Raw genomic sequence first — 25,414 nt, forward strand, 5'->3', positions numbered from 1 at the left:
ACAGCATGCAGTCTTTAGTCCCTGGGTGTTGCATCCTGGTTCAGCATTCCCCCTGAGTGAGCATGTGTGTTTGACCCTCCTGGGCATGCTCAGCTCCTGCAGAAAGACAGGCGTGGGTTTGCATCTGCTTGTTTGTAGCATTTGAGTACTCAGGTGAAATCATAGTAGGACCTGGGACAGTTCACAGCTAGGCAGGTAGGCAATTAGGGATAGGGCAGAGCTCTACTTTCCTGTGTCCTTCCAGCACCCAGGGACATCCTCAGGTCTGCAGGCTGTGACTTCATTGGGCCTCTCTGAGGTGGTGTGCAGGCACCACAGCCCTCATTTGCACAGCAAGTCACCAGTGAGGAATGGGCCTCCTGACAGATGCAGTGTCATCTTGGGAACTGGTGACCCTGGAAGAAATACTGGGAGATGAGGGACACTGTCACAGGCAGCAGGTCCAGTGTGGGCAGAATGCTGGGGTGACCTGATCGTGTCCGACAGGGCGAGCGATTGGCTTCAGGGAAGGCCATTCAGAGGAAGCAGCCTGGGCTGTAACAGATGGCACCACAAACAGCTGTCATGGGGGCTTGCGGCAGACGCATGCTCCAAAAACAGTTCTCCTGCAACTCCCTTCATGGAGGCAGGTTCCTTTTGGGCTGTCTGAGTCTAGCATTTTCCCATGGCAGCACCCAAGGGCACAATCTCGCAAGGAAAAAAAAACAGCCCAGAAGCTTAAGAAGCAGTTGGCTCGTCATGAATAAGAGACGGTGGAAGAGTGACTAAAACCCACAGCCTAGGAGGTTTCAGCCAATTGCCCAAATTACTGAATCTTCCTTTTTTCAAGGTTGAAAATGAGCTGGTGCTCATAATTTTGCAGTTATACCCTTTTAGAGATTTGTACTTTTTTCACCTTCACAATAACTAATCGCAACATGGAAAGAGGGACCCAAAATAACTAAAGGGGGAAAAAAGTCTCTAACATCTGTCAGATAATTCATGGGATTAATCAAATGCAAATGCTACACTTGCATATACACAGACCCCATTTTCCTAATTGGACTCTGAGTGGGTACTTTTCAGGCTGAAAGGGTCATTTGTTTTGACTGATTGACTTTTTGAGGCTTTAGGGAGAATTAATATCTTATTCAGATGACTGCCTGTTCCCAAGGTTCTGTATTGAGGCCATTTATTCACTTATTCACCCAACACATTAAGTGTACCCCCCCCCAACCCCATGAGCCTGGTGCACCGAGGTAAGTGGGCAGCAGACAGTGCCTCCCTGAAAAGACTTGGAATTTATTGGGAAAAACACTTTGGTTGGTCGCCCAGATTATCTTTTTGTGGATCACAATAAGCTTTTGCAAAAAGCTTTTTTGCATGAATGCCACAGGCAGTGTTGAGCTCTGTGCAGAAGGCTGTGCTAAGGAATGATGTAGCCGAGAACACCATGAAGGGGGCATCTCTGGTCCACCATGGGTTGGACTGGCACGGGCCCAAGCTGTGGACCCTAGCGTGAGAATGGTGGTTCACCTGAGCTGGACTGTCTTCAATCTGGAAACCGTTCATGGTTTGGTTTTGGGAGGAAAGCGTCAGCAGAGGTTGGTCAAGAACAGCTTTGCAAAAGTGATGCTCTTTAACCTACTGGAGAACAAGATGGTTGGAATTTGCAAATAAAGAGGCTCAGGGCTCCTTGTTCTCTGAGCATCCTCGTCTGTGCCCTTCTGGGACCAGAAAGAAAATGGGGCCTGTCCATTACCACCCATGGGGATCTACTATCTCCTCAGTGACAGTGAAAAATCTGAGTGCAACTTTGCCCTCTGTAATACTTTCATGTATTCTAAGAGCTCTTGCTATGAGCCTGCTATAGTCTGGGATGTGGATTTGGTGCTCTTAGACCTGTATCCTCAGCTGGTGCTCAGAAGCCATAAGGCTCAAAGAACTCAGGGTTAAAACATTGGTTCTGCCTCTTGTTAGCTGGGTAGCCAACTCTGTGGTCCCCCAAACTCTGCAGCTACGCCTTCTCTGTAATACGCTGATATATACCCTGCGATAAATGAATAAATGAATGGACCCTTGCTCAGCTACTGGTTAAGGATTTGGGAAATTTCACATTATTGTTGAAGCTTAACTGTATCATGGACTCATGTCAAATCTCAGTGCCAAAGGTGGCAGGGCTACACTCAGAACCCCCTGGTATTCTGATCCGTGTTCTCATCACTTATTTTTCCCAATTAGATGAGGGAGTGGCACTGAGCAAATATTTTCAAATAAGTCCATAATGAATGTGAGCGAGCTTTGCAAGTGGGAAGCACCACACGTATATAAAGGTTATTTTGTGTCCCAGGATCCTGAGATAATTTTTTTCTTAGCCTTGTTCAAAGAGGATGGTTGTTATTTTCTGAAAGAAGGAAAAGAATATGAGGACTCAGAATATGATAGAGATGCGTGTTATTTTTGCATTGAGCTTATTTTTAATTCAGATTCCTACCAAGTAGCCTTCATATTTGTTTTTCTCTTGTCACATAGAAATCTTTAATTATACATGCTTACTGCAGAAAAATAAAAAAATAGAGATAAACCCCCAAATGAGAAGCAGATAAATATTACACGTAAAAACCACTACACAGTAATCATAATCATAACTGTGTACATAGCTGTGAGTGTTCCTACATCTGTATCATAAGTACTAGATCTTATGGTTCAGTCTGCTCAGTAGTCAAAAATGACTATGCAGTATTTTATGAACATTCAATTACTTAAAAAATAATGGAGGAGAACTTCAACCTTGAAAATGGTTGAAAATTATTGGAAATGGTTGAAAATGGAAAGAGATGAAAATTATTTTCCCCAGATCACACCTGTAATTTCAGTCACTTGAAATGGGCTCTGTGGGGCTTTCTGAGAGCCAGCCTTCACACTGGTACAGGATAAAGAAGCCAGCAAGTTAAGGAACAGCTTTGGCTGTCACTCAGCGTGATTTAGGATAGGAGCACCAGCTAGGGTAGCAGGTCAGGTGAGTCCATAAAATTGCTCAGTCCAGAGGGGTTTCCATTTCTGGTAGCTTGTTCCAGAACACCTTGGGTGAATACTGATGTGACAGCACATGAATGCCGTGTAGTTGATACACAGGTACATCTGAGAAGGAGCTCAGCATACCTGCCATTGCAACCCAGTGAATGACATCATCATGGTGTTGCCAAAGCTCCAGGTACACTCGCCTCCTTTCTTTCCCTGCAAAAGCCAAACCTGAGGGCTTGCAGTTGCTGCTTCCTCTGCCCAGAACACTCTTCCCCCCCTCTTCCAAGTTACTTCCTTTTAAGTTCTTCCTTGGCTACTTTATTGGAACTGACCTGCCCTTGCCCCCCACCACACAGTAACTCAAAAGGCATCACCATCTTCATTTCCTCCACGGCACCTGTCATGCCATGAGCTTTTTATTGCTTTGCTAGTCTGTGGCCTGTCTGCCTTGCTGGCCAGCAAGCATCTAGAGGGAAGAACACCCTGGTCCCACCCACCACAGCACCCATGGCGTAGCATACAGCATGTAACTGCAAATGTGCAACAGGTGAATGAATGGTGTTACAACCATGTGTCAAGTAAAGTGGATGTTAAGTAGCGTTTTAAAAAATAACTGACTAGTTTTGCAAAAAAAATTCCAGTTTGGTTAATATATAATGTAAATTATTATATTATTATAATATAAATATAAGGTGAAATGTTAAGTAAAATATGGTTACATAATATGTAAAAATAAATGGAATTTAAAGTGGGAGATGGCATAGGTGGTTGAGGAAGCTTTAGAATTCAGGGTCTTTCAACTCTTGTTGTTCAGTCCACCTAGGTGGTAGTCTTATCTTGGTTGAAACTGGTTGTCACATTAGCAAAAATACTCATATTTATCATGAGCAAAGAGATGGAAGAGCAAAAACAGTTTCAATTCCAGAGACCTGGAAATGTACATCTTTATTAAAATGCATGCATTTATTAAAATATATATCTTGAAACATCTAAAAAGGTGACATTATGAGCCCCTGAGGTATGTTATATCTTGTAAGAAATAGCATCAAGATATATCTTGCAGAAATAGCATTTCTGAAAACCTCTGTAATAAAGTAATTGATCTGTTATGAGATTTGGTCTTTTTTTTAAGATTTTATTTATTTATCTTTAAAGGGGAAGGGAAGGAGAGAGGGAGAGAAATATCAATGTATGGTTGCCTCTAGTGCATCCCCTGCTGGGAACTGGCCTGCAACCCAGGCATGTGCCCTGACTGGGAATCGAACCGCGATCTTCTGGTTCGAAGGCCCGCGCTCACTCCACTGAGCTACACCAGCCAGGGCTGAGATTTGGTTTTGAAGAGTGTCGTCCAAGTTCTCAGTTGCAATAACTTTGCATCTGATTTTTCTCACTTTGCACTCCTTCCTGTGGCCATCATCTTGGTTGTAGTTTCAGGCTGTGGCTCAGCTAAGGTCTGCGCAAAGGGCCTGTAGGCCTGTTCTGTTTGTTTTTTACCTCAAGGTCTTCAGTCACCTAAAGTTCTAAGCTTCATTAAAGGTAAAAGGAAGTGCAACTTTTGTAAGCAGAATAAGAAATCCTATGCTAGCCAATGTTTGAGGGGGCCAGTGCAAATATAAATGATTTATAGGTGTGGAGCGTTGATGTCACAGAGCCAGAAAAAAAAGGGAAGAGGCTGAGCTTTTCTTCAGAAAGGCCATTTGGAGCTCCTTGGTGTACTGTAGCTTTTCAGCAGTGACCTCTGGGCTAATAATTGACTTTTCAGCCTCAAACTACTTTTCTGTCTTTTGAGAAGGTGGGATTGAGGGTAATTCAGCTCACTAGTTAATTGGTCATAGTAATGCATTGTGACTTCTGCCCGAGGAACCATCCAGGCCCAGGCCGTCCAGGCCAGGCCAATGCTTTAGTGAAGCGTCCTGTGAAGGGCCTGTGGCATTATGTAAATTCGTCCTGCATTGCAGAGTTGTTTCCTGTGTTTTCCTTCAGTCTTTCTTGAACTTCAAATTGATTGTACACTCCTCCCTAATTCCCTAGGGCATTTGTCAAAGTTATGCTGGAGGAGTCTTAGTACTTTGGGTAATCAATTGATAATTTCCCTTTCTTCTATCTCCCCTTCCCCACCCCCTCCCTCTTTTTGACTGATACACTCTGCCTCTGTTCAACCTCACCTCACAGAGTCCAGAGGCGACTCGAGAGCCATCTGCGGGAACCTGCTCAGATGATCTTGCGGATCTGTGAATCTGTGCTTGTTTTCCTAATGAGGGCATTATTTGCTTTTTAGCCCACCCTCTCGTTTGTAAAATATGCCAAGAGAATTAATAACCCGCAGTTCCCAGTACTTACTTACTTGCCCAAACCAAATGATGATGCCCTTGAATACTAAATCTCAAGGAAAAGGATTCCTTGTGGGACAGCTGCAGTGATCACTGAAGGCTCCTTCTGAATGATGGAGCCGAAGCCCTGTGGCTAGGCAAAGGTTCGCTATCAGTGCCTTTAGGCACTTTCAGACTCACTCCTGGGCCCCAGAGTGTGTGTGTGGAGGGGCCTCTAGGATCCTCTGCTGCTGCTCCCAGCCCCTTTTCTCACAGCTCCTTGGGATCAGAGCTTCACCTCACCACTCTTTTCCCCACACATATGCCCCACCGAGAAATGAAACTCACTGCCATACCTCCTAGCCAGGTGTAGCATTTTGAGGTTGGCTTGTTTTAAAACCATACCGGAAATACAATCTAGAACCTGAGGAAGAAGACGAAAGTAGTTTGCAGCAATGCCACTGTGCCTGCTGGTGGTGGCCCCTCGCACGCCTGGCTTGGCTGGCCTACTGGGGTGTGGGGTTAGTGTTGGCAGAGGTTCTGGCTTCATCAGTAGGCTCAGAATTACCCGGGGAGCTCCCAGAACACAGGCAGCTCAACCTAGCACCTGCGTTTTCTGGGTGCTGACCAGGTGAGGGTGATAGAACCAGGTTCCAGGGCCTGCCCAGGACAGCTATGGCTGATACATTTGGTTACTGTCCAGCGAGGTTTCCCTTAGTGCATCTGACATGGGTCCCATTATTCATCTTCTCCTGGCAAGTTTTTTGCAGAATACAGGTTTGTCACCTTTCCTTGTTTCTTTTTCTACAAGGAGAAACATTTCCTTGTTACCTTTGCCAGATTATTTAGGAGAAGAGTGTAAATTGAAGTCATTTATCTTGAAATGTGCTGTGGGGGCACATTGTTTATAAAAGTGAAAGAAATTGCAACAGCAGTATCTGCTCTGGTTTGCAAGGAAAAGGTGTCTCAAGTTTTCCAGGCCCCTCCCCCCTTTGCACATGCAGCACCTTGGTTCGAAGGTACATAAGGCACTCAGGCATGTAGGTGCATATGCCACATGCATTAGATTAGGTTTGTGTGAGACAAGACAGTCCCTCATGGTTTCAGTGAGTATTTTTTAATATCTATTATTGATAAAGTTAAACATTGCTAGTAACAATAACGGGAGTTAATCCTCACATGTCAGCCACACATGTTTAAAAGATTTTATTTATTTAATTTTAGAGAAGGGAAGGGAGAGAAAAAGAGAGGGAGAGAAACATCAATGAGTGGTTGCCTCTCACATGCCCCCTTACTGGGGACCTGGCCTACAACCCAAGCGTGTGCCCTAGACTGGGAATCGAACCAGCAGCCTTTTGGTTCGCAGACCCACGTTCAGTCCCCTGAGATATGCCAGCCAGGGCGAGCCACACATTTTTGTGACTGTTTATTTGTCATGTGTCCTCTGCTGCTCCGTCAGGTAGCAGGTAAAATGTCAATTTGGAGATTTTGCTGTTCTGATTGAAACCTGTACGTGTTTGTCAGTTGGTGGACGAGTAAGTCGTGAATTAAATTATACTCGCCAGAAGATTGGAGAAGAGGCTATGTTTAATCCTCAACTCATGATTCAGACCCCAAAAGAAGAAGGTGCTAATGTCCTGACCACAGAAGCGCTCCGCCAACACCTGGAATCAGCACTCCAGGCCAGCCGGGTCCACGTATATATGTATAACAGGTAAGGTGGTGGGAAGGGCCTGCTGGCTTAGGCCCCTTTATTTTAGTAAATGAGATTGCCCTGGAAATACACACAGGGTGTTAGTTCAAATAGTTTTTTAATGAAATGATTTTTTTATCTTGATTTGTTTCTAGAGTTCAGTAACCAGTCAAATTCATGACTTTATAATATATTTTCAGTAAGTATTTTGGCACTGTACCCAAGTGCATGTGGTCCTTCAGGCAGCCCCTGGGTAAGCTGTATGCCTATTCTGAAGATGTTTCACTACTTAAGGTACTGAGGGTTGTTGGTTTGTGTCACAAAGCAAGGAGGACATTGAACCACTATGGTGAATTCCTGCTGACAGGCAGATGGAAATAAGGTGGACACAGGCATTGCTTTACAAAATATTACCCTTTGGCTTCCTAGCTAACTTAACAATGTTGTGGGTATAGTGAGAGCACAGAAGGAGTTCCGGAACAGAACTAACGGCACCTTTCCTTATCTGTCTAAACCGTGAGATGCCGAGGCAAGGTCCACATTCTGTCCATTCTTGTAGAGCATTTAGGTCAGGGCAGGCACTTGGAGTTTGGTGACTGACCGCCTGCCTGGATTGGAGAATTTAACTGGATCTTCTCCCTGAACTGTTGAGATGACTGTCACTCAACCCCATTTCCATGGGATCACTGAGTTGACATTGATATAACTCTATCCTGTCCTCACAGGCTTTCAACTCTCTTGACTTGAGTGGTTGGCAAGTATGATTTATTTTTCACTGAGGAGGTGAGAAAGTGGCAACATAGACGTTTAGTGGCCAGGGAGAACAAAGTGGAAATCTATACTTGTCTCTGCTGTCACCTCAACTCTGCATGGCTTGACTAGAGTGGCTGTAAGAACTGTCTAGCTGGAGACAGGGTTCTGGGGCCCAACATGACCTGGGACATGTCACATATCTGTAGCGTATTCTTGTTTCCTCATCTGTAAACTAAGTTATGATCACGTTTGCTATATTATCCTCAGGCGGTTCCCAGAACAAGATCAGGTACATGTGTACATGAAAGGGTTTTGGAAAATGTAGGGGGATGTATTTTAGCACCTTTGTCGGGCAGACTTGGGTGGAGAGTGCATCCCGGCTCTTACCAGCACAGCCCTCCCAACCAGGGAGCTTTGGAGGGAAAGCGACTGCCCGGTGCAATTTTGTAACATTTACGAAGGAAGTGAAGTGGGTGTCCGGGGCCAGTGTGAGCATGCTAGGCACCTTTGTATCCAGAACCTGCCTTGTGGGATGGAGGGGCTTGTCATTCACTTTAGGAGAAGGTGAAGGCCTCTGTACAATGAAATAACATTCTTAAGCTGATGGAACCAGAGAACTTTTATGCATTAACTCTAAAAGAACGCCTAGTTCAACCTGTCTCGGTTTTAGGTAAGAAAATTGGAAATTAGAGCAATTAGAGCATGCGTCCAAGTTCATACAGTGTCATCTAGTACAGCCAGGTTTCATCCCCTTTCTCATGTGTCCAAGCCCAGTGTGTTTTCTAAACATAGCCAGGCCCTTCTCGAGCCGAGCATAAATAAGCGTTCATTGGTCAAGTGATATTAAATGTGAACCTACTTGTGCTAGTCTGTGTTGACGCTGTGTGAAATTAAAACAAATATTTATGTAGATGGGTGGGTGGGGATAGAGAGGTGGATGCATGGATTGGTAACTTGGGCTCTGCTCTCAGTGGCTGGCGGTTTAATTAGGGAAAAGAAAGATGCTAGTACAGATAAGCGTGTACAAAGTCAAACCCAGGCAGTCCACCCAGCAGGCGCTCCAGGTGTCGCACAGGAGATCTGAGCAGCCAGCCCTCAAGAGAAGGGGGGGGGGGGGTCCTTGTTAATAGTGCTGGTCAAAGGAAGCTTAGCGGGAAGGCGGCATTTGAGTGAGGTCCTTCCCCCTGTGGAGGCAGGCTCCATGGGGAAGGCAGTCTAGGATGCCCTGGGGGTGGTCAATAAAATAGAACAGTTTAGAGGGATTTTGTTTCTACTTTTCTTCTCTTGGATTTCCATCCCCTACCATTTCCACATTTTCTTTTTTTCAGTTAGGCTTATCTCCCTAAAAGCATGGACCTATATAGCCCTCTTATAGGCATACCAGAACTCCATAATAATGCTTATATGGTAGCTAAAAAGTAACTGTAGGTCAGCATATTTAATATCACTTCTGTAAGGCAAGAAGGCAAGACTATAAAGTGGGAAATGGACCTACCTGGCATTGTCACTTACAGCACTGACTCATGATTATGAGTGGTAAGGTTCATTTTGAACACTATCTGTTAATAAGGCCATTATCTGCCAGTTAAAAAAAAGTCAGTAATATTTTCTCACCTGGATATATATTAATATATTATAAGCCTCACTGGTTTAGTCCCCAGTTATTTGGAATTTGTGATAATTCAACTCTGAATTATTTGCCCTGAAGCTGTTTAATGTATGTAGAAAAGCAGGTTAATGGTGTAAACAAGATTATTGGGAGAACATTGGAAAAATCAAGACTTCTCAAGTACTTTGGTAGCATTCATTTACATAAACACCCACGTGTTAATTGCAGTTGAGTATTATCTACTCATTAAAGCAAGCTTCTTGGGTCTCTCCTTGGCAGAAGCTCTGCTCCTTTTGACATACTTAACAGTGATCGAAAATGTGGTTCTTTGTATGTATTCTGTGTTTGTAATTTTGCACTGATTTACTTACTTTATTACAATGAGAAATTTTTGTCTCTGCTCTTTACTAGGCAGTGGAAATTGGAACATTTGTGTTACAAATCTGGAGAACTTATCACAGAAACAGGTTACATGGACCAGGTAGATTTTCCTTCTGTTTACAAAGAAAACCCCCAGAAACACGCCAGTGGTGTGCACTAGCCTGATGCGCAGTCTCCTCTTGTTAACTTTGACAGATAATAGAGTACCTGTACCCTTGTCTGATCATCACACCTTTGGACTGCTTCTGGGAAGGGGCCAAGCTGCAGTCTGGGACCGCATACCTGCTGTAAGTGCTACCGTCTTGATTTCTGATGTCTGATTTCTAAGCTCTAGAAGGTTTCTGATGTTGCTTTATCATTATTTATTCCGTTTCAGTTTTGAACAAGAAATAAAAACATTGAAATTCTTTGTGCGTTTTTTTGTGTGTGTGTGAATAGTTGAGGGGGAAAGGGGACTTCAGCAGAATATTTTTCCTCTTTTCAAAAAAAGTTCTGTAGGCATCATTAAATTTCATTCACTTTTACCAGCCTATTGATATGCAAATAACATGCAAATGAATCCAGAGTATGTGTGATTTTTAACTCTTTAAAATGTTTGTAGTTTTGCAGACTGCGCTCAAGCTTAACTTTAAGGAGGGAATTTATTAGTGGGTACATGTCAGAGCTAAATATTTTGAGTTGAAATTCAAAATCCTCCCATGGATTAAAAGGCTAACCTTTCTTTGGATCATATTAATGACATTTAAGGGGGAAATCTGCTGGCTTTCAAGACCCTGGGAGTGGATGTTTCCATTTACCAGTTGGATATTATATATACCACATCATTTGAAGAATAATTGTTAATCAATGTTGACATTTTCAGTTAATTATGTAAGAGTTAGTGCTTGGGTTATTGTTCCTGTCCTAGCTTTCACGTATCTGCAGAAGCAATTTGCAGTGGCCATACCCTGACCTTCAGTGTGCAATTTTAGATGGGAAATAAGGGGTTTTGTGTTTTCTGGTTGGGAGATTCTGAATAATGACTTCAGCCTGGTTAAGCAGCTACAGTGTGGTTTGAACCACATAACAGGCAGCCAAAAGCCTTTCTGGTCTGTCAACAGCACAAATTCAAAAGTGAGTGTGGGGGGAAGTGGCCTTGATGGCGGTGATGGCAGAGGCAGCAGTGGGGTTACGGGGTTGACTGTCGGGCTGTCAGAGGGAGCTCATAAGTGTGGGATTATTACAGGTAATGGAGATCAAATATTTTGATGGATGACGTTTACAAAGCAGTTATTAGGCCAGCAGGTGCTAATTTGATATTGTGATTTCCCCTTTCTCCCCCCCTTTTTATCTTGAATCTCAGTCTTCTGTTTAGAAGCACCACTGGCTAACTTTGTTTTTAGGTATTAAAATACAATATATTGGCAGTGAAAGATCCTTTGTGCCTTCACTCATTTATTAGCTCTCTGCTTGCCACCTTCACTCAGGAATTATTTTCCTGACTTGGGTTTGCATACAGATAGACCCAAAAGGAGCATTTGTGTCTGTGGTGGGGCCCCAGGATGGCAGCATTACCAGAAAAGCCTTGTGCAGTTGTATGTAGTTCATGCGCTGTGTGCAGTCATGATTTTACTGAGGGTCTGGAAGCCTCTTTTCATTGTCTTGCTTCCTAATTTCTTTCCCAGAGGTAAGCCTCCTTTGCAGTGGACAAACTTTGACCCTTTGGAATTCCTAGAAGAGTTAAAGAAAATAAACTATCAAGTGGAGAGCTGGGAGGAAATGCTGAATAAGGCGGAAGTTGGTCATGGTTACATGGACCGGCCCTGCCTCAACCCAGCTGACCCAGACTGCCCTGCCACTGCACCAAACAAAAATGCAACCAAAGTGCGTACATCAGTGAGTCTTCTCGGGACGGGCAAGGAAAAGATAGCGATGCTTTCCCTCATTTTTCATTTTACTGTTTTCATTTTTAAGATTTCATTCTCAATAACTTTGTCTGTGGAACGAAATTTGTTCCTAGAGCAAAATGTGTAAGATTTACTAGATGCCTCTCATTAGCCTTGTTTTAAATGTTCTCTCTGAAACAAGCCCCGAATGCGCGAGATCTTACCAAGGCGTGTGACCTGCCTGCTAATTCCCACAATTATGTGGCTGTCTTTCTGTTTTAGCCTCTTGACATGGCCCTTGTTTTGAATGGCGGGTGTCATGGGTTATCCAGGAAGTATATGCACTGGCAAGAAGAGCTGATTGTTGGTGGAACAGTCAAGAACAGCACTGGGAAGCTCGTCAGGTAATCCAATACATGGGGGAATTCAAGCCGTCTCGTTTTCGTCCTGTCCTGTGAAACCACTTCCCTCCTGACATCTGCAAGTGTATATCTATTAATACTTAACACTTATCCTAGCTAGGAAACGAGAGCAGACCAGACCAGCCTGAATTGTGGAGAATTTTTCAGTAACATCTTTGTCACTTTCATTGAGACTACCATTAGTGACTATAAGATTTTAGATCTGCCCATTATATATATATATATAAGTAAAAGCAGGCAACAGACATTGGTCATAGCAAAGTTTGCAAGGAGTAGGAGTTAAACTCCATTGTAGCCTGTTAAACAGGAAGACCACGAAATGACAGCTACTCAAGCGTATCCTTTGTGCTCCGGTGCACTCCATTCCATCGAGTGTCGGGCACTCCATCTGAGACTTGTATCCCAGGAAAGTTGCCGCCTGGGATTTCTGCACAAGTGAGCGTGCAGGAGTGAGCCCAGCGTATCTGGTCAAGCTATCAGCTATCTGCTCCTCTACCCTTCCTATTTCATTGAGTAGAAACTGAGAAAGGAAATTGCCTATTAATTTAATTTTGGGGCCTATCTGTAAAAGGTTTGTAAGGTTACACCTTTAATATGGTACATCAATCTATTAAATAAAGTAACCATCCAGGTCCAGTTTTAATGGAAACATGTGCTCGTGTGGAAGGATAGAATGGCTGTGAGTGAGCCGGGGCCCTCGCTTGGGAGTTCATGCAGTGAGAGCTGCTTCCTGGGGGTGCTGACCTGTGCCCTCTCCCCCACCTCGTCCCAGTGCCCACGCCTTGCAGACCATGTTTCAGTTAATGACTCCCAAGCAGATGTATGAACACTTCAAGGGGTACGAGTATGTCTCACACATCAACTGGAATGAGGACAAAGCAGCAGCCATCCTGGAGGCTTGGCAGAGGACCTACGTGGAGGTAAATCACCAGACTTCCTACAGGCACCTTGGAACCTGGGTTAAGCCCCTCAGTTCCTAAGTACTTCATTTGAATGACATTTTAAAACTTTTTTTTTTCATTAGAATTTATTTTCAAAACAGACTAATTCTGGGAACTTGTGGGATGAAAACTTTGGAAAACTTTTTTCCCTTTTCTTGATACTGAAAATCTTAATATCTGGGTGACACTAATGCTAATTAGGGTGTGCTGAAACATTTTGAGTAACTATTTGTGAGCTCCAGAGTTTAGGCATGATGGTGTTTTAAAAAAGCACTTGGTTAGCAAGAAAAGGTGTCTGGAAAACATTAGCAAGGCATAGAATCTGTTCACAGCTGCAGTTCCCTTGGTTAGGTCATGTGACAGGAGCTGGCCTTTGTTTCCCAAGCAGTGACCTCTACCAAGCTGCATGTGACCTTTTAAAGGTGGCCAGCAAATGAACGGGGGAGGGGTGCTCATAAGAATGAGTTGTTTTGGATTAGGGGGAACTGATGGGACAAAATCAGTTGTGGAGTTATGGAGAGGGGAATGGCAGTCCTCCGTATTGAGCAAATACAGCTCTGGGAGTGAACTTCAGCGACGCCGCTCACCATAGCCCCACATTCTCACTCGATTGGTAGTCACCCTCACTGTCCCAGGCTCAGGGTCATTTAATGTTAGTCCAAGTTCAAACCTGAATTATGTAGAACTCTGTAATAAATGAGGAAAAAAGTAAGGGTGGGTCGAGATGACGTGCCCCTGACATCTGTGCAGTTGAAGCTTGTTGAGGCTTTCATTGCATCTGGGACTTAGTGTTGTGTTGTGACCGCAGGTAGTTCATCAAAGTGTTGCCCAGAATTCCACTCAGAAGGTGCTCTCCTTTACCACAACCACCCTGGACGACATCCTCAAGTCTTTCTCTGATGTCAGCGTCATCCGAGTGGCCAGTGGCTACTTACTGATGGTAATGATCAGTTCAGTCCCCCAAAACCCATGGGTGTTTGGGTTTCTTTGGTTTTTGGTTTTTACCTTTCCATGATGGCTCCTGCTTTTTAACTGCTGTTAACACATGTGCATTTAAGAAAGAGAGAGCTTAAATGGGCTTCATAACAGTTAGAGAGGTGGTCATGTAAAATAGTTTGCCCATCTCTGATTTGTATCATCTCGTGTGATGTCTTTAATGTGAATTTTTGTTGTTGTTGTATTTCATAAGTTTTACCTTTTGATTTAGGGTGATGGGTGGGGGAAAACATTAGAATCCTTACACATTCTAATGTTTGGCTTTTGTTTTATGTCTCCCCTCCCTCCTCTCCCTCTCCCTCCCTTTCCCCCTCCTGCCTCCATCCCCCCCCCCCCCCCCCCGGTGCCCCTTGCCGCTTNCATCCCCCCCCCCCCCCCCCCCATGGTTCTGCTTGCAGCTTGCCTATGCCTGTTTAACCATGCTGCGCTGGGACTGCTCCAAGTCCCAGGGTGCCGTGGGGCTGGCTGGCGTCCTGTTGGTTGCACTGTCAGTGGCTGCAGGATTGGGCCTGTGCTCATTGATCGGGATTTCCTTTAATGCTGCAACAACTCAGGTACTAAAGGAGCCGTCCATCGCTTTGTTGGCAAGTGACCCTCCCCAGGCTCTGACCTCCTATGTGTCCATGTCACTTCAAGGTTCTTCCAGTTTTTCCTGCTAGGAGCTATGTTTCTCAGGGGAGTGCTGTCTCTAAATGGACCGCTCCCACTCACCAGAAGATCTGAGAGGGCTTGCTGATGGAGGCATGCTTCACTTATCAGTGGCATTTAGATCAGTTGTTAGAACAGTGGTTCCCAAACCTCAGTGCGCCCCAATGGAGGGCTGGTGAAAACTCAATGGCTGGGCCCCACTTCAGAGTTTATGGTTCAATTTTTGGAGGGATAGGAGTGGGAAATTTGCATTTCTGACCAGTTCCTGGTGATGCTGGTCCAAGGATTGTGCTCTGAGAACCACTGCTTCAGATGAGTTATATTCCTTCTCATTTATTAAAAAACAATCATTGTACACCGTGCTTAGAAAGAGAAACAAGTAAGATCTACTGTGAGCTAAAACTGCTATACTTTAGGGATTTAACTATCAGAGAAAACCAAATGTTTTACCATGAGTGTAATGTAAGCTGTTCTTTGGGTAGGTACTGGGGGTGCTGGTGGTAATGTTGTAAATACTCCTAGAATGAGCAGAGTTGAAGCTCACATGTCTAATTCACTGTTCTCTGTTTTTACTATAGGTTTTGCCATTTCTTGCTCTTGGTGTTGGTGTGGATGATGTTTTCCTTCTGGCACATGCATTTAGTGAAACAGGACAGAATAAAAGAATCCCTTTTGAGGTAATAGAAACACAAAAGAATAAAGCTTTGAGGACAGCCAATGCCCCCTCTGTTCCTGAGTATTTGTCCTTTCATTTTTCATAATCTGCCCCAATAAATAATTGAGTCTTAAGTCAGATGACATGTTACTGGCTCTAAATAAGTAAAGTTAGAGGACTCTTAGCAAGTGTGTTTGAAGGGCACACTTGTTTCTCTGGGGGTTTTTGGGGGGAGGGCGTCACTCTGTCCTCGCCATCTTTTAAATCATGTTGTCTAGCAGCTTTGCTTTTTGGAAAAGCACATGACTGTGTCGATGGTACTGAAAACGCGTTCAGTGCTCGTGTTGGGGCAGAGGTGGGGATACCCCTTTCTTCTTCCCTGACGTCAGCGTTATAAGGGCCCACCTGTCTTAGTTTGTTGTGTATAAGGTCCCACCTGTCTTAGTTTGTTGTGTATAAGGTCCCACCTGTCTTAGTTTGTTGTGTGGTTGGCTCATTCACACAATCTGTGCTTGGAGGAAACCCTGCCCTGTGCAGCTGTCAGCACTGTGGCTTCTCGTCCTCAGGATAGGACCGGGGAGTGCCTCAAGCGCACGGGAGCCAGTGTGGCCCTCACGTCCATCAGCAACGTCACAGCCTTCTTTATGGCCGCGTTGATCCCCATCCCTGCTCTGCGGGCCTTCTCCCTTCAGGTGAGTTTCCAGTGATTGAATCTGTGACACCGAGCGCCCCCAGCACTGTGCCAACGGTACTGTTGCCGTGAGTGAAGTGGCATGCTGGTGCCTGGGGCTCTTTGTTCTGGGCAGACACTTTTTTCAGCAATGAATATGACAGTCCCTATAAAAAGAGTTCTGGGGTTCTTTCCTTCCTTTTAAGTCCTATGGCCCAGATGCTTGTAGCCAGGGTATCTCAAGGCCTGACACCTTAGCAGTGTCCCTTTCTTTTATAGTTAAACTAAAATGGTACCAGGACCACTCCATGTGGGACACCAGCAAGCCCCTGTTGTAGACAGGCAGGAGTCCTCTGTATTCGTCCGTGATACAGCCTACTTCTCAGCCATCCCAACTTCTAAAAGCCCCTCTACGTTGCCACACTTACTCTCCAAGCATGCCGCCCTCTCTCCTGATTTTACTAAAGCAGCCCAACACAAGGCAGCTTATATAACAAGTAGGAAGTTGACAATAAGGAGGAGGTTGCAGTGTAGCCCAGGCTAGGTGATAACTTAAAACTGGGCTATTAGATGCCACTGTGTGAGAATGTGTTGCCATTGTCTGCCTGCAGGAGGGTTTGTTGATGGGCCCCTGCTACCTGCTTTCCGTAGTTAGCTTCCACAAACTGTCCTGTCTTCTTTTCTCTTTCCTTTTGGCCCCCGACTCCCCTCTTAGGCTACTGAAGAAAACTCAAAATTTCTCTCCTGTTTTTATGCAGAGCAGTTTGGCTCCCACATTTTTCTGCTCTGTCCTTCCAAAGCAGCCCTCTCACACTTAGAGGCCATCGAGATATGTATTTATTTATTTTTAGAGAGAGGAGAAAAAGGAGAGAAACATCAGTGTGTGATTGCCTTTTGCCCACCCCCTACTGGGAACCTGGCCTGCAACCCAGGCATGTACCCCGACTGGGAATTGAACCGGCATCCCTTTGGTTCACAGGCCTGTGCTCAATCCACTGAGCTAGACAAGCCAGGGCAAGAGATTTTTTTTTTTTTTTTTTAACAAAGGGCGAGCTTATGTGAATTGTGAGTGTGGACTATTGTATAGACAGGGCTGCAACTGGTCGGCTCTGAGCTCAGCCTCAAGTACTGGCAATTCTCTGCATCTGTGAGAACTCCCAGGTGTCTTGATGTGCATGGCACAGCAGATAAAGACTGCTGCTTGACCACTTAGGTGTTCCTAAGCCCGAAACAGTTCAGGGTTTTGCTATCTCAAGGGTATTATTAAAGTTTGTGAAGTATATTTAAATTTTTTTTAAGATTTTAGAGCTGAAGGGAGAAAGGGGGGGTGGGGGGAAACATCAATTGGTTGCCTCTGATACACACCCTGACCTGAGACTGAACCCACTACCTAGGCATGTGCCCTGACCAGGAATCAAACCCTTGACCTTTCCACTTTGTGGAACGATGCCCAACCAACTTAGCCACACTCGTCAGGGATACATTTAAATTTTAAACCTTCAACTATTTTCAAAAAAAAGATGAAAGGAGCAACAGCTTTCCTTTTCTTTCTTTATTTCCATTTCCCTTACAACGTGATGTGTAACTCACAAGACAGTCAGGTGTTTAGAGGAAACCGCTTCTGGTGTCACTTTTTAAGCTGTTAGTACATCCAGCTCATTCCTGCTTATCTCATCTCTGTGGTCACCAGAGGTGCTAAGTATTGTGAAATTGATGAATTTCAGTTTACAAGAAGAGAAATTGATGAATCATAAATTAGGTTTCTGCTTATATTTTTGTCAACATGATTAGCTCTTGCGTAGTTCTCATATTTGAGTTTCATTTCACTAATTACTGATAAAGCAACTTAAAGGCCCTGCTGTGTTTGGAACACTGGACTTGTTTAATATTCAGTGTTTGGTTGGACCAGTTATTGTGACCACCAGCTCTCAAAAGAAAAATGACATAAACCAACAGGAAAAGGTTTGTTTTTGTTATATATAACAATAGAAATAGGTGAATAAGTGGGTAAAGTTAAATCTGAAATTGGGACCAAAGCTCAGGGAAAAGAAAGTACACCCGACTGCTTAGTAATTAAGGAAGATAAGTACAGACGACTAAAAGATGCCCTCTGGGTTACTGGTGCAGCTAAAGCTTTAGAATGCCTTTGTGTGCAGATGTGCATCTGAGCAACTCCCTTGGATGTTCCATTCTTGTTTCAAATGCAACAGGTTCTGGAACTGAGAAGTTGCTCTAGAATCTTGGGTAGTGGGGCCCTCTCTCCACCTCTCCTTCCTGCTTGCCCTCTCCCTCGCTGTTCTTTGTCTGCTCTGCCTCGTGCTCCTGCTTGTCGTCTTGTCTTCTCTCTCATTTTCTCTTAGTGCACACTGGTCTCAGTACACACTGGTGATCCATCAAGGCATATTCTCCTTTAATGGTTTCCTATGATGTGGTGGTCTGAAATGCTACCTGAGTTTTCCCAGTGTCTTTTAGAAAACCCAGTATGCTAAGTTCTTCCGAGATAAGCGCGTGACTTAGGGAAAAGGAAAAGGAGCCCTGTGGGTTTTGTATTTCTATCCCAAGGCACTTGGAGTATCACTTTAGAAAATTACATCAGCAGTTTCCAGGAGTCTTCATATATTAAAGATGGCTTCTCGTGACACCAGCTCATTCTCTGTCAAACAAACAATTTTTAAAAAGAAGAAAATGTAAGAAAAAGAAGAAGAGAGAGACTGCACCATGAGTTTTGCCGTGATCATCAAAAAGTGTAATGCTGGCTCCCTTTTAAATGTATTGACATTTGAAATGAACCATCGTGTAGGTTTTCTTTCCTTTTGTGGCTGGTGTTGAGTTGTGACTGGGCATTCATCTGTATTTGTATTTTGGGGGTGCTACAGATTAAGCATCAAAAGGGGGAGAAAACCAAAGTGGTTCTGTCCAATAATAAACCTATGTTAACTTAGAAATTTTCCCTATGGAACTTTTCTAATTTTGTGGCCTTTGCAAAACACATAGAACTTTTTACCCCAAGGAAGCCATCTCACACCTTCTTGTCGATCTTCATCCATATGTCCGAATGCTATGTCTGTACCAGAAAGCAGTGGCACCAGCTGTAACCCTTTGGGGACCAGTGCCCTATACTGGGGCTCTGCTGGTAACTGAATGGTGTGTGCCCTTCAGTGAAACTCCCAGAAAAGAATGCCTGTTGTTCCAGATGGTCAGAGGGTTTGGATGAAGGCCTCTCTAGGCAGAGCCACTTTGTCTCTGTGCTCTCTGCAAGTGTCTCAGCAGGGCCACCATAGATGCTTGCAGAGACTTTGCTTTTAAGCACAATTAGAATTGATTGACAGTGTATGATCTTCCCTGACATCCTTTTAGAATTGCTTATAATTTCTTAAACTTGCCTTTGCTCCAGGGGGGCACTTCTTTTTTTCTTTGCTAAGAAGTCCTTGCTGTTTATTTTTACTGTTTTGGTATACTTAAAGGGGTATTGAAGTTGTTATTTGTCTTCAGACAGTGAGAAAATAACATTTGAGAGTGAGTTGAGATGGGATGCTGCTTTGGGTTTCTTCTCTGTTACTCCATGTCCACCAAGAGACGGAGCAGAATGCTCGTCCCATTTCGTCGGTGTATGAGGCTGGTATCCCATTCATTCCTGGGCTCTGTGGAATGCCTTGGTGTCATCGTGGCTGCGCCGCACACCTGGGCCCTGTGTGTGTGCCTGCATGGTTGGTCTTCACAGTCTCTGCCCTCTCCTCTGTTCAAACTGAGATGCCCAGAGTTTCTTGTCTACGTTGTATTCCTGAATTCCAAAAATGACTGAAAAAATCTGAAAGGGTTCCCCCCCCATGCTTCCCAGCATCCTATTGTCTGATTGGTCAGCGGTCCCCTCCAACCCAGGTCCCCTTCCCCTGCATAGGTGACCAGATCTGACAAGAACTCCAAGTTCTCTGTTGGGCTGAGCGCACAGGCATCAAGCCCACATTTGAACCCGATTTACTGGGTAGCCTCAGGCAGGTGACCTTCCTCTGCTTCATCAGGTCTTTATTAGATAATAGCATGAGAAGCAATGTGAATGTCTGCCTCCTGGTTGCTGCAGGAATCTAATGCATCATGTACAGCTGCCTAATCTGCCATGGCTTCTCCTGTCCCCCTTTCGCTTCCCCTAATAGTTTTAAACCTACCAGTCCTCAGTAGCCTGTGCCAGGTGTGTCCATAGACCTCACTTTTCGGATTCCCTCCACATGGCACATCTCTGCCTCCGGGTCTTGCCATGGTCCTCTTTTGCCTTCCCCATCTCCCTGAAAAATCCTCCTGGGCTACCCATCCTACCTCACATGCACCCCTACCTGCGTGTGCTCCCTCCCTTTTCTGAGCTGCAGTGGAACCCTGAACGTGCTTTAATTACATTAATTAGACTGAATTGTAATTTGTTTATAGGACTGGCTATGTAAGTCCCTAAAAGCAAGATTTTGTCTTACTTATCTTTGGGTCTCCAGTACCCAGCATAGTACCCTGGCTTTTCTTCTTAAAGTACTTAACCTGTTAGGTGATTCTTTTAGTCAAAATAGTAATTTGCTTATTAATATAAGCCTATCCTGCGGGTCTTTACCTTGTGTATGTTCATATATTTTGAATTGATGAGGAATCCTCACATCGGGGTAAGAAGATAAGGGTCAGGTCATTTTCAGTAGGAGCCTTCTGGTTATTTTTTGATTTTGTACACTTGATGGGGAACTAGTTATTGAAAGGCATCTCTAGAACTTGGGTTGGCAATTTTACTTTGAGCAAAAATTCACAATTACCATTCAAAGTCCTTTGCAAAGTTCTTACGATCTTTGGTAGGGTGTCAGTTTTCTTCTCGCGGCCCAAGATGTGTACCCAGTCCGAGAAGGTTTTAGAACTAAGCAGTTCTTTGAAAAACCTCCCAAGAGGTTAAATTGTCAAAAAAAGAAAATTTCTGATGGATTCTTGGTTGCTTAGCATTGCCGTTGCATTTCTTCGTTGTGCTGTTTCTCGCCGCGCCTTTCTGAGCTGGGGAGCCTTTCAGCTGTCCTCCGCTGACTTGCTTCTGCTAACAGCCCAACTGTGTAGTTTTTACTGGGTCAGCAGGAGATTTGCCAAAGCACTACAGAATCGGCCCCGTGTTTATTCTAGGTTATGGAGTGACTTTTGAATCTGTACTTATTTATTCTGCATACTATAATCACACACAGGAATTTCTTTCTGCTTAACTCTCCTTGACCTTTTGGGTTACTGCACTCACGTGCCCCACAGGCTGCTCCAGGGGCTATTTGGAATGTGCCTATTAAAAATCTCAGGGGACGTGTTTGAAATTTTATTTCATTTTTTTAAAGGTGACATTTTGATATACTCGATCCATCCTATATATAAACTTTCTAAGTGTAAAATCAGGGCTGCATGAAGTCTTAGAAATATTGTGAAAGGGAAATGTTCCTTTTCATTTTTAATTAAAACATGTTAAATATCTTCCCTGTTCTGCCTTTGCAGATTTGGTCTAGTTCGGTTGCTAGCAAGATGCTGGTTTCATTCCTGCATTTTACCTTACAGGTTCATGGAATTATTATCCATGGAAAGGACCAGGATGATGGGGCCTGGTCTACTCAGATGATCTTTTAGTGGTGAAGGAAAAGCAAAGTGATAAGAGACTTTTAACGTCTATTTCAGGCTTAAACACTTGAATAGGAAAGTGAGAGAAAGATGTTTAAAACACTTTTATTTTCAAAGCAGTTCTCTGCCTGGGAGGAGACGTACTGGTGACCTCTACATCTTTTTTTCTGCCCCCAGGCGGCTGTAGTGGTGGTCTTCAATTTTGCTATGGTTCTGCTCATTTTCCCCGCAATTCTCAGCATGGATTTGTATCGACGTGAGGACAGGAGATTGGATATTTTCTGCTGTTTTACAAGGTATATCTTCTGGCTGCAGCAGCCTTATTTCTTGGGTACAGAGTGGTGACATTTAGAGAACCCTCTAGTCTGTGGACTTGGAAGGAAGCACAGCTCACAGGGCCTGTGCTAGTGCAGTGGAGGCAGCGGGAATAATGGACAGAGGACCCTTCCTTGGGGGATAGCAGAGTCACCGGGGTGCCCGAAGACCAAACCTTCGCATAGCCTCAAGGTTGTGGTGCTCATGATTAGTTACTTCTCTCCTGAGCCAGTATTGCTCATTGTTAGGAGTGCGTTGGATCTCTGTGGAGCAGGGCAGAGCGAAGGTTGAAAACCACCCCTCTGGAAAAAATAGAGCCTTTAGGTGTTTTCTAAAGGGATTATGCCTTGAAGGGTTCATCAGCATAGAACCTGATTTTGTGAGGCAAAGTCGGGATCAGCCATCCATTTGGCCTCCTTTGATTTGCTTGTGTCTGTGTCCAGATAGAGAAATCAGGCGATGTTTGTGGAGTTAAGCAGTATGCTGTTTCTCTGCTTCATCAGAGCTGTGTGACATGGATACTGTCAGTCACTGGCAGAAATGCAAGCACCATTTCCCTGTTGCAGTGAACTTTGCAACACATTTTCCCCCTTTTCAGCCCCTGTGTCAGCAGAGTGATTCAGGTTGAACCTCAGGCCTACACAGAGACTCATGATGGCACCCGCTCCAGCCCCCCGCCCCCCTACAGCAGCCACAGCTTTGCCCACGAGACGCAGATCACCATGCAGTCCACGGTGCAGCTCCGCACAGAGTACGACCCACACACACATGTGTACTACACAACCGCCGAGCCACTCTCCGAGATCTCTGTGCAGCCCGTCACCGTGACACAGGACGCCCTCAGCTGCCAAAGCCCCGAGAGCACAAGCTCCACAAGGGACTTGCTGTCCCAGTTCTCTGACTCCGGCCTCCACTGCCTGGAGCCCCCTTGCACCAAGTGGACACTCTCATCTTTTGCTGAGAAACACTATGCGCCTTTCCTCTTGAAACCAAAAGCCAAGGTAATCTATTGAACAGAAGACTCTTCCTGTCTTGAGGAGGTAACCGGTTCCCTGGGAATTCGCTGGGCGTGAGGCGGTTCAGCCCTCCTAAGGCGCTAGTCCAGAGACGGCGTGGAGCCATTTCAATGCGCTTGTCTTCTACAGGGGTGACTGTCTAGGTAGTAAGTGTTTCTGTGAAAGTAGGTCAACTCCTTATATTTTAAACATTTAATTTTTTAAGGGATTGTTTAAAAATATGATGATTATGATTTTATGTGTTTCCCCCTGGGAGAATGACATGTGCATGCCAGGGCCAGCGCGATGGCCAAAGGGAGGCATAACTCAGACAGCGTCTTTGTTCAGGGGGAGTCAGCAACATCCCTCGGGGCTGACACTGTGGCTGTGAACTCTGTTGCAGGTTGTGGTGATCTTTCTTTTTCTGGGCTTGCTGGGTGTCAGCCTCTACGGGACCACCCGAGTGCGCGACGGACTGGACCTCACAGACATTGTGCCTCGGGAAACCAGAGAATATGACTTTATTGCGGCACAATTCAAATACTTTTCTTTCTACAACATGTATATAGTCACGCAGAAAGCAGACTACCCAAATATCCAGCACTTACTCTACGACCTTCACAAGAGTTTCAGTAATGTGAAGTATGTCATGTTGGAAGAAAATAAACAGCTTCCCAAGATGTGGCTGCACTACTTCCGAGACTGGCTCCGAGGTAAGGTGCCGCTGGAGGGCGTCGTCCTCTCTGAGTGCTTGGTCTGTGGAGTGTCCAGGTCCCACGGTTTCCTTTTATTCCCTTCCTTGAAGTGTTAGATTATAATGTAACCCTGACACATTTCATTGACTTCTAAGTGTTGCTTAAAGTTCTAACGTAGACTGTCTCTGGGGCAGCCTCCCAAAACTGGCTTTTACCTGTAAAACACTGCAAACAGTTCTCTGGTTGACTCGGGAGCTTCTGTGAGAATTTATGAGTGCACATTAGGAGATGGGAGAGTACATTATAAACTGTGGAGCTGGGTACTTCTAGAGCTCTTTTTGGGGGGATGATTGCTAGTTTGGGTGACCAAGTGAAAATAAAGGGTTGATGGATTTCTAGGCAGACTCACTGCCAAATTAGAGCTGCTACTACGCCAGTAGGTTTTGCATCATGGGTGAATACAATTTAACATTCCATATTTTGACCGTCTTTTGATTTGGCATAAAATGCTATGAAGTGCAGGTAAAAATTCTTAATCACATCTCACAGTATTTCATAAAAATGGGGAAGGTGGGAGAGAACAGGGACGAAGAGAGACTTTGCTTGGGGCGATGGGTGTATGACTGAGTGTGCAGATGTTTATTGAGTTGTAGACTTGAAACCTGCATGGTTTTGTGAACCACTGTGACCTCAATAAATTCAATTAAAATGTAAAGAAAATGCCTTTTATAGCTTCTTACCTTGCTTTTGGAAACATCTCTAGGGAATAGTAGTCAGCTGGAGGGAAAAAAAGAAGACCTAAATTGGCTCCTAAGTGTGCACCGAATATGAATGTATTCAGTGATTCCAAGAATTTTATTCTGTGTTGACACATGGAAAGTGAAGTGGGGAATCAAGATAATTATCCACACCATTCAAGCAAAAATGCTGTTACCGAAATACCCAAATAATTATGGCCCCCAACATTTTTTTGGCTTAAGTTATCCAAATGATTGTCTTAATTTCCCACTTAATTAGACTTGTTTAAACACAAATTTAAGTGCCTTGTTTTTGGTCTTAAGTCAATATATTTGCATGCAAAGATTAAGCAGTCAGTTTCCCTGCATGAAATGGTAGACAACTTTGATCGAAAATTGTTCCGTACAGTTTTTGGCATTGACTTGTGTTCCTAGAATTTTGTTCATTACATAGATGTCAGATTTGACCCCCTTTTTTTAGGAAAGCAAAGAAAACTACATGATACAAATATTTTTAACATGTTCATACAATTAATTTGAATTTTGTTTCTAGTCTTATTGGGAAGCAGTGTTTTGGGGATAATGAGTCAAAAGAGGATCAGACACTTGAGAGATTCTCTGCTTTTCATTTTTTTCCTTCCATTGGCCAAAGACATGCAAATAACTTGCCACAAATGACAAAGAGGTCTGCAGCGCACCACCAGGATTTGAGCACAGAAGGGTTGCTGTAGAATTGATTTCAGTGTCTCCAGCCATTCCTGCGGTTGCTCAGTATGGCGTGTGAGGTGGATTTGGGAAGGGGGCCGAGTGGTATTGTCTCCAGGCAGTGCAGAGGGCTAACCCTTTTATGGTGTATTGTAAATTGTATCTGTGCCTTCATACCTTTAAAGACCTAAAGCAGTTGGACTTCAGAATCCTTTCTAAAAGTGCATTTGAATCATGTTTTGATTGCTAAGTGAGCCGTACCCACCTAGACCAAGTGAGATCCATTTAATGCTCCTAAGTCAGGGTCCCAGCCAGCCTTAGAACCAACTGCATCTGACTGTCAGGAGGTCGGTCCAGCAGAGGCACTGGATACAGATACTAGGACCCTTAGCAGCCTAGAGGTACTTCAGGC

General features: G+C 44.4%; 1 protein-coding gene across 6 annotated transcripts in view; it reads left to right on the forward strand.

Moving 5' to 3' along the window:
* The window catches only part of PTCH1 (patched 1), a 68,951-nt gene that overhangs the window by 22,291 nt on the left and 21,246 nt on the right, over positions 1-25,414 (forward strand). For all 6 annotated transcript variants that reach the window (XM_037056207.1, XM_037056206.1, XM_037056211.1 and 3 more), the window contains 13 exons: positions 6,837-7,026; positions 9,779-9,848; positions 9,944-10,035; positions 11,413-11,611; positions 11,896-12,017; positions 12,808-12,955; positions 13,785-13,916; positions 14,371-14,526; positions 15,199-15,297; positions 15,842-15,967; positions 21,733-21,851; positions 22,469-22,871; positions 23,269-23,578. In XM_037056207.1, the coding sequence (XP_036912102.1) occupies positions 6,837-7,026; positions 9,779-9,848; positions 9,944-10,035; positions 11,413-11,611; positions 11,896-12,017; positions 12,808-12,955; positions 13,785-13,916; positions 14,371-14,526; positions 15,199-15,297; positions 15,842-15,967; positions 21,733-21,851; positions 22,469-22,871; positions 23,269-23,578 (2,166 nt within the window). The remainder of the gene's footprint in view (positions 1-6,836; positions 7,027-9,778; positions 9,849-9,943; positions 10,036-11,412; positions 11,612-11,895; positions 12,018-12,807; positions 12,956-13,784; positions 13,917-14,370; positions 14,527-15,198; positions 15,298-15,841; positions 15,968-21,732; positions 21,852-22,468; positions 22,872-23,268; positions 23,579-25,414) is intronic.

This window comes from Sturnira hondurensis, unplaced genomic scaffold (genome assembly GCF_014824575.4).
Source record: "Sturnira hondurensis isolate 20B ecotype Veracruz unplaced genomic scaffold, ASM1482457v3 Scaffold0008860, whole genome shotgun sequence".
In the NCBI taxonomy this organism is placed as follows: Eukaryota; Metazoa; Chordata; class Mammalia; order Chiroptera; family Phyllostomidae; genus Sturnira; species Sturnira hondurensis.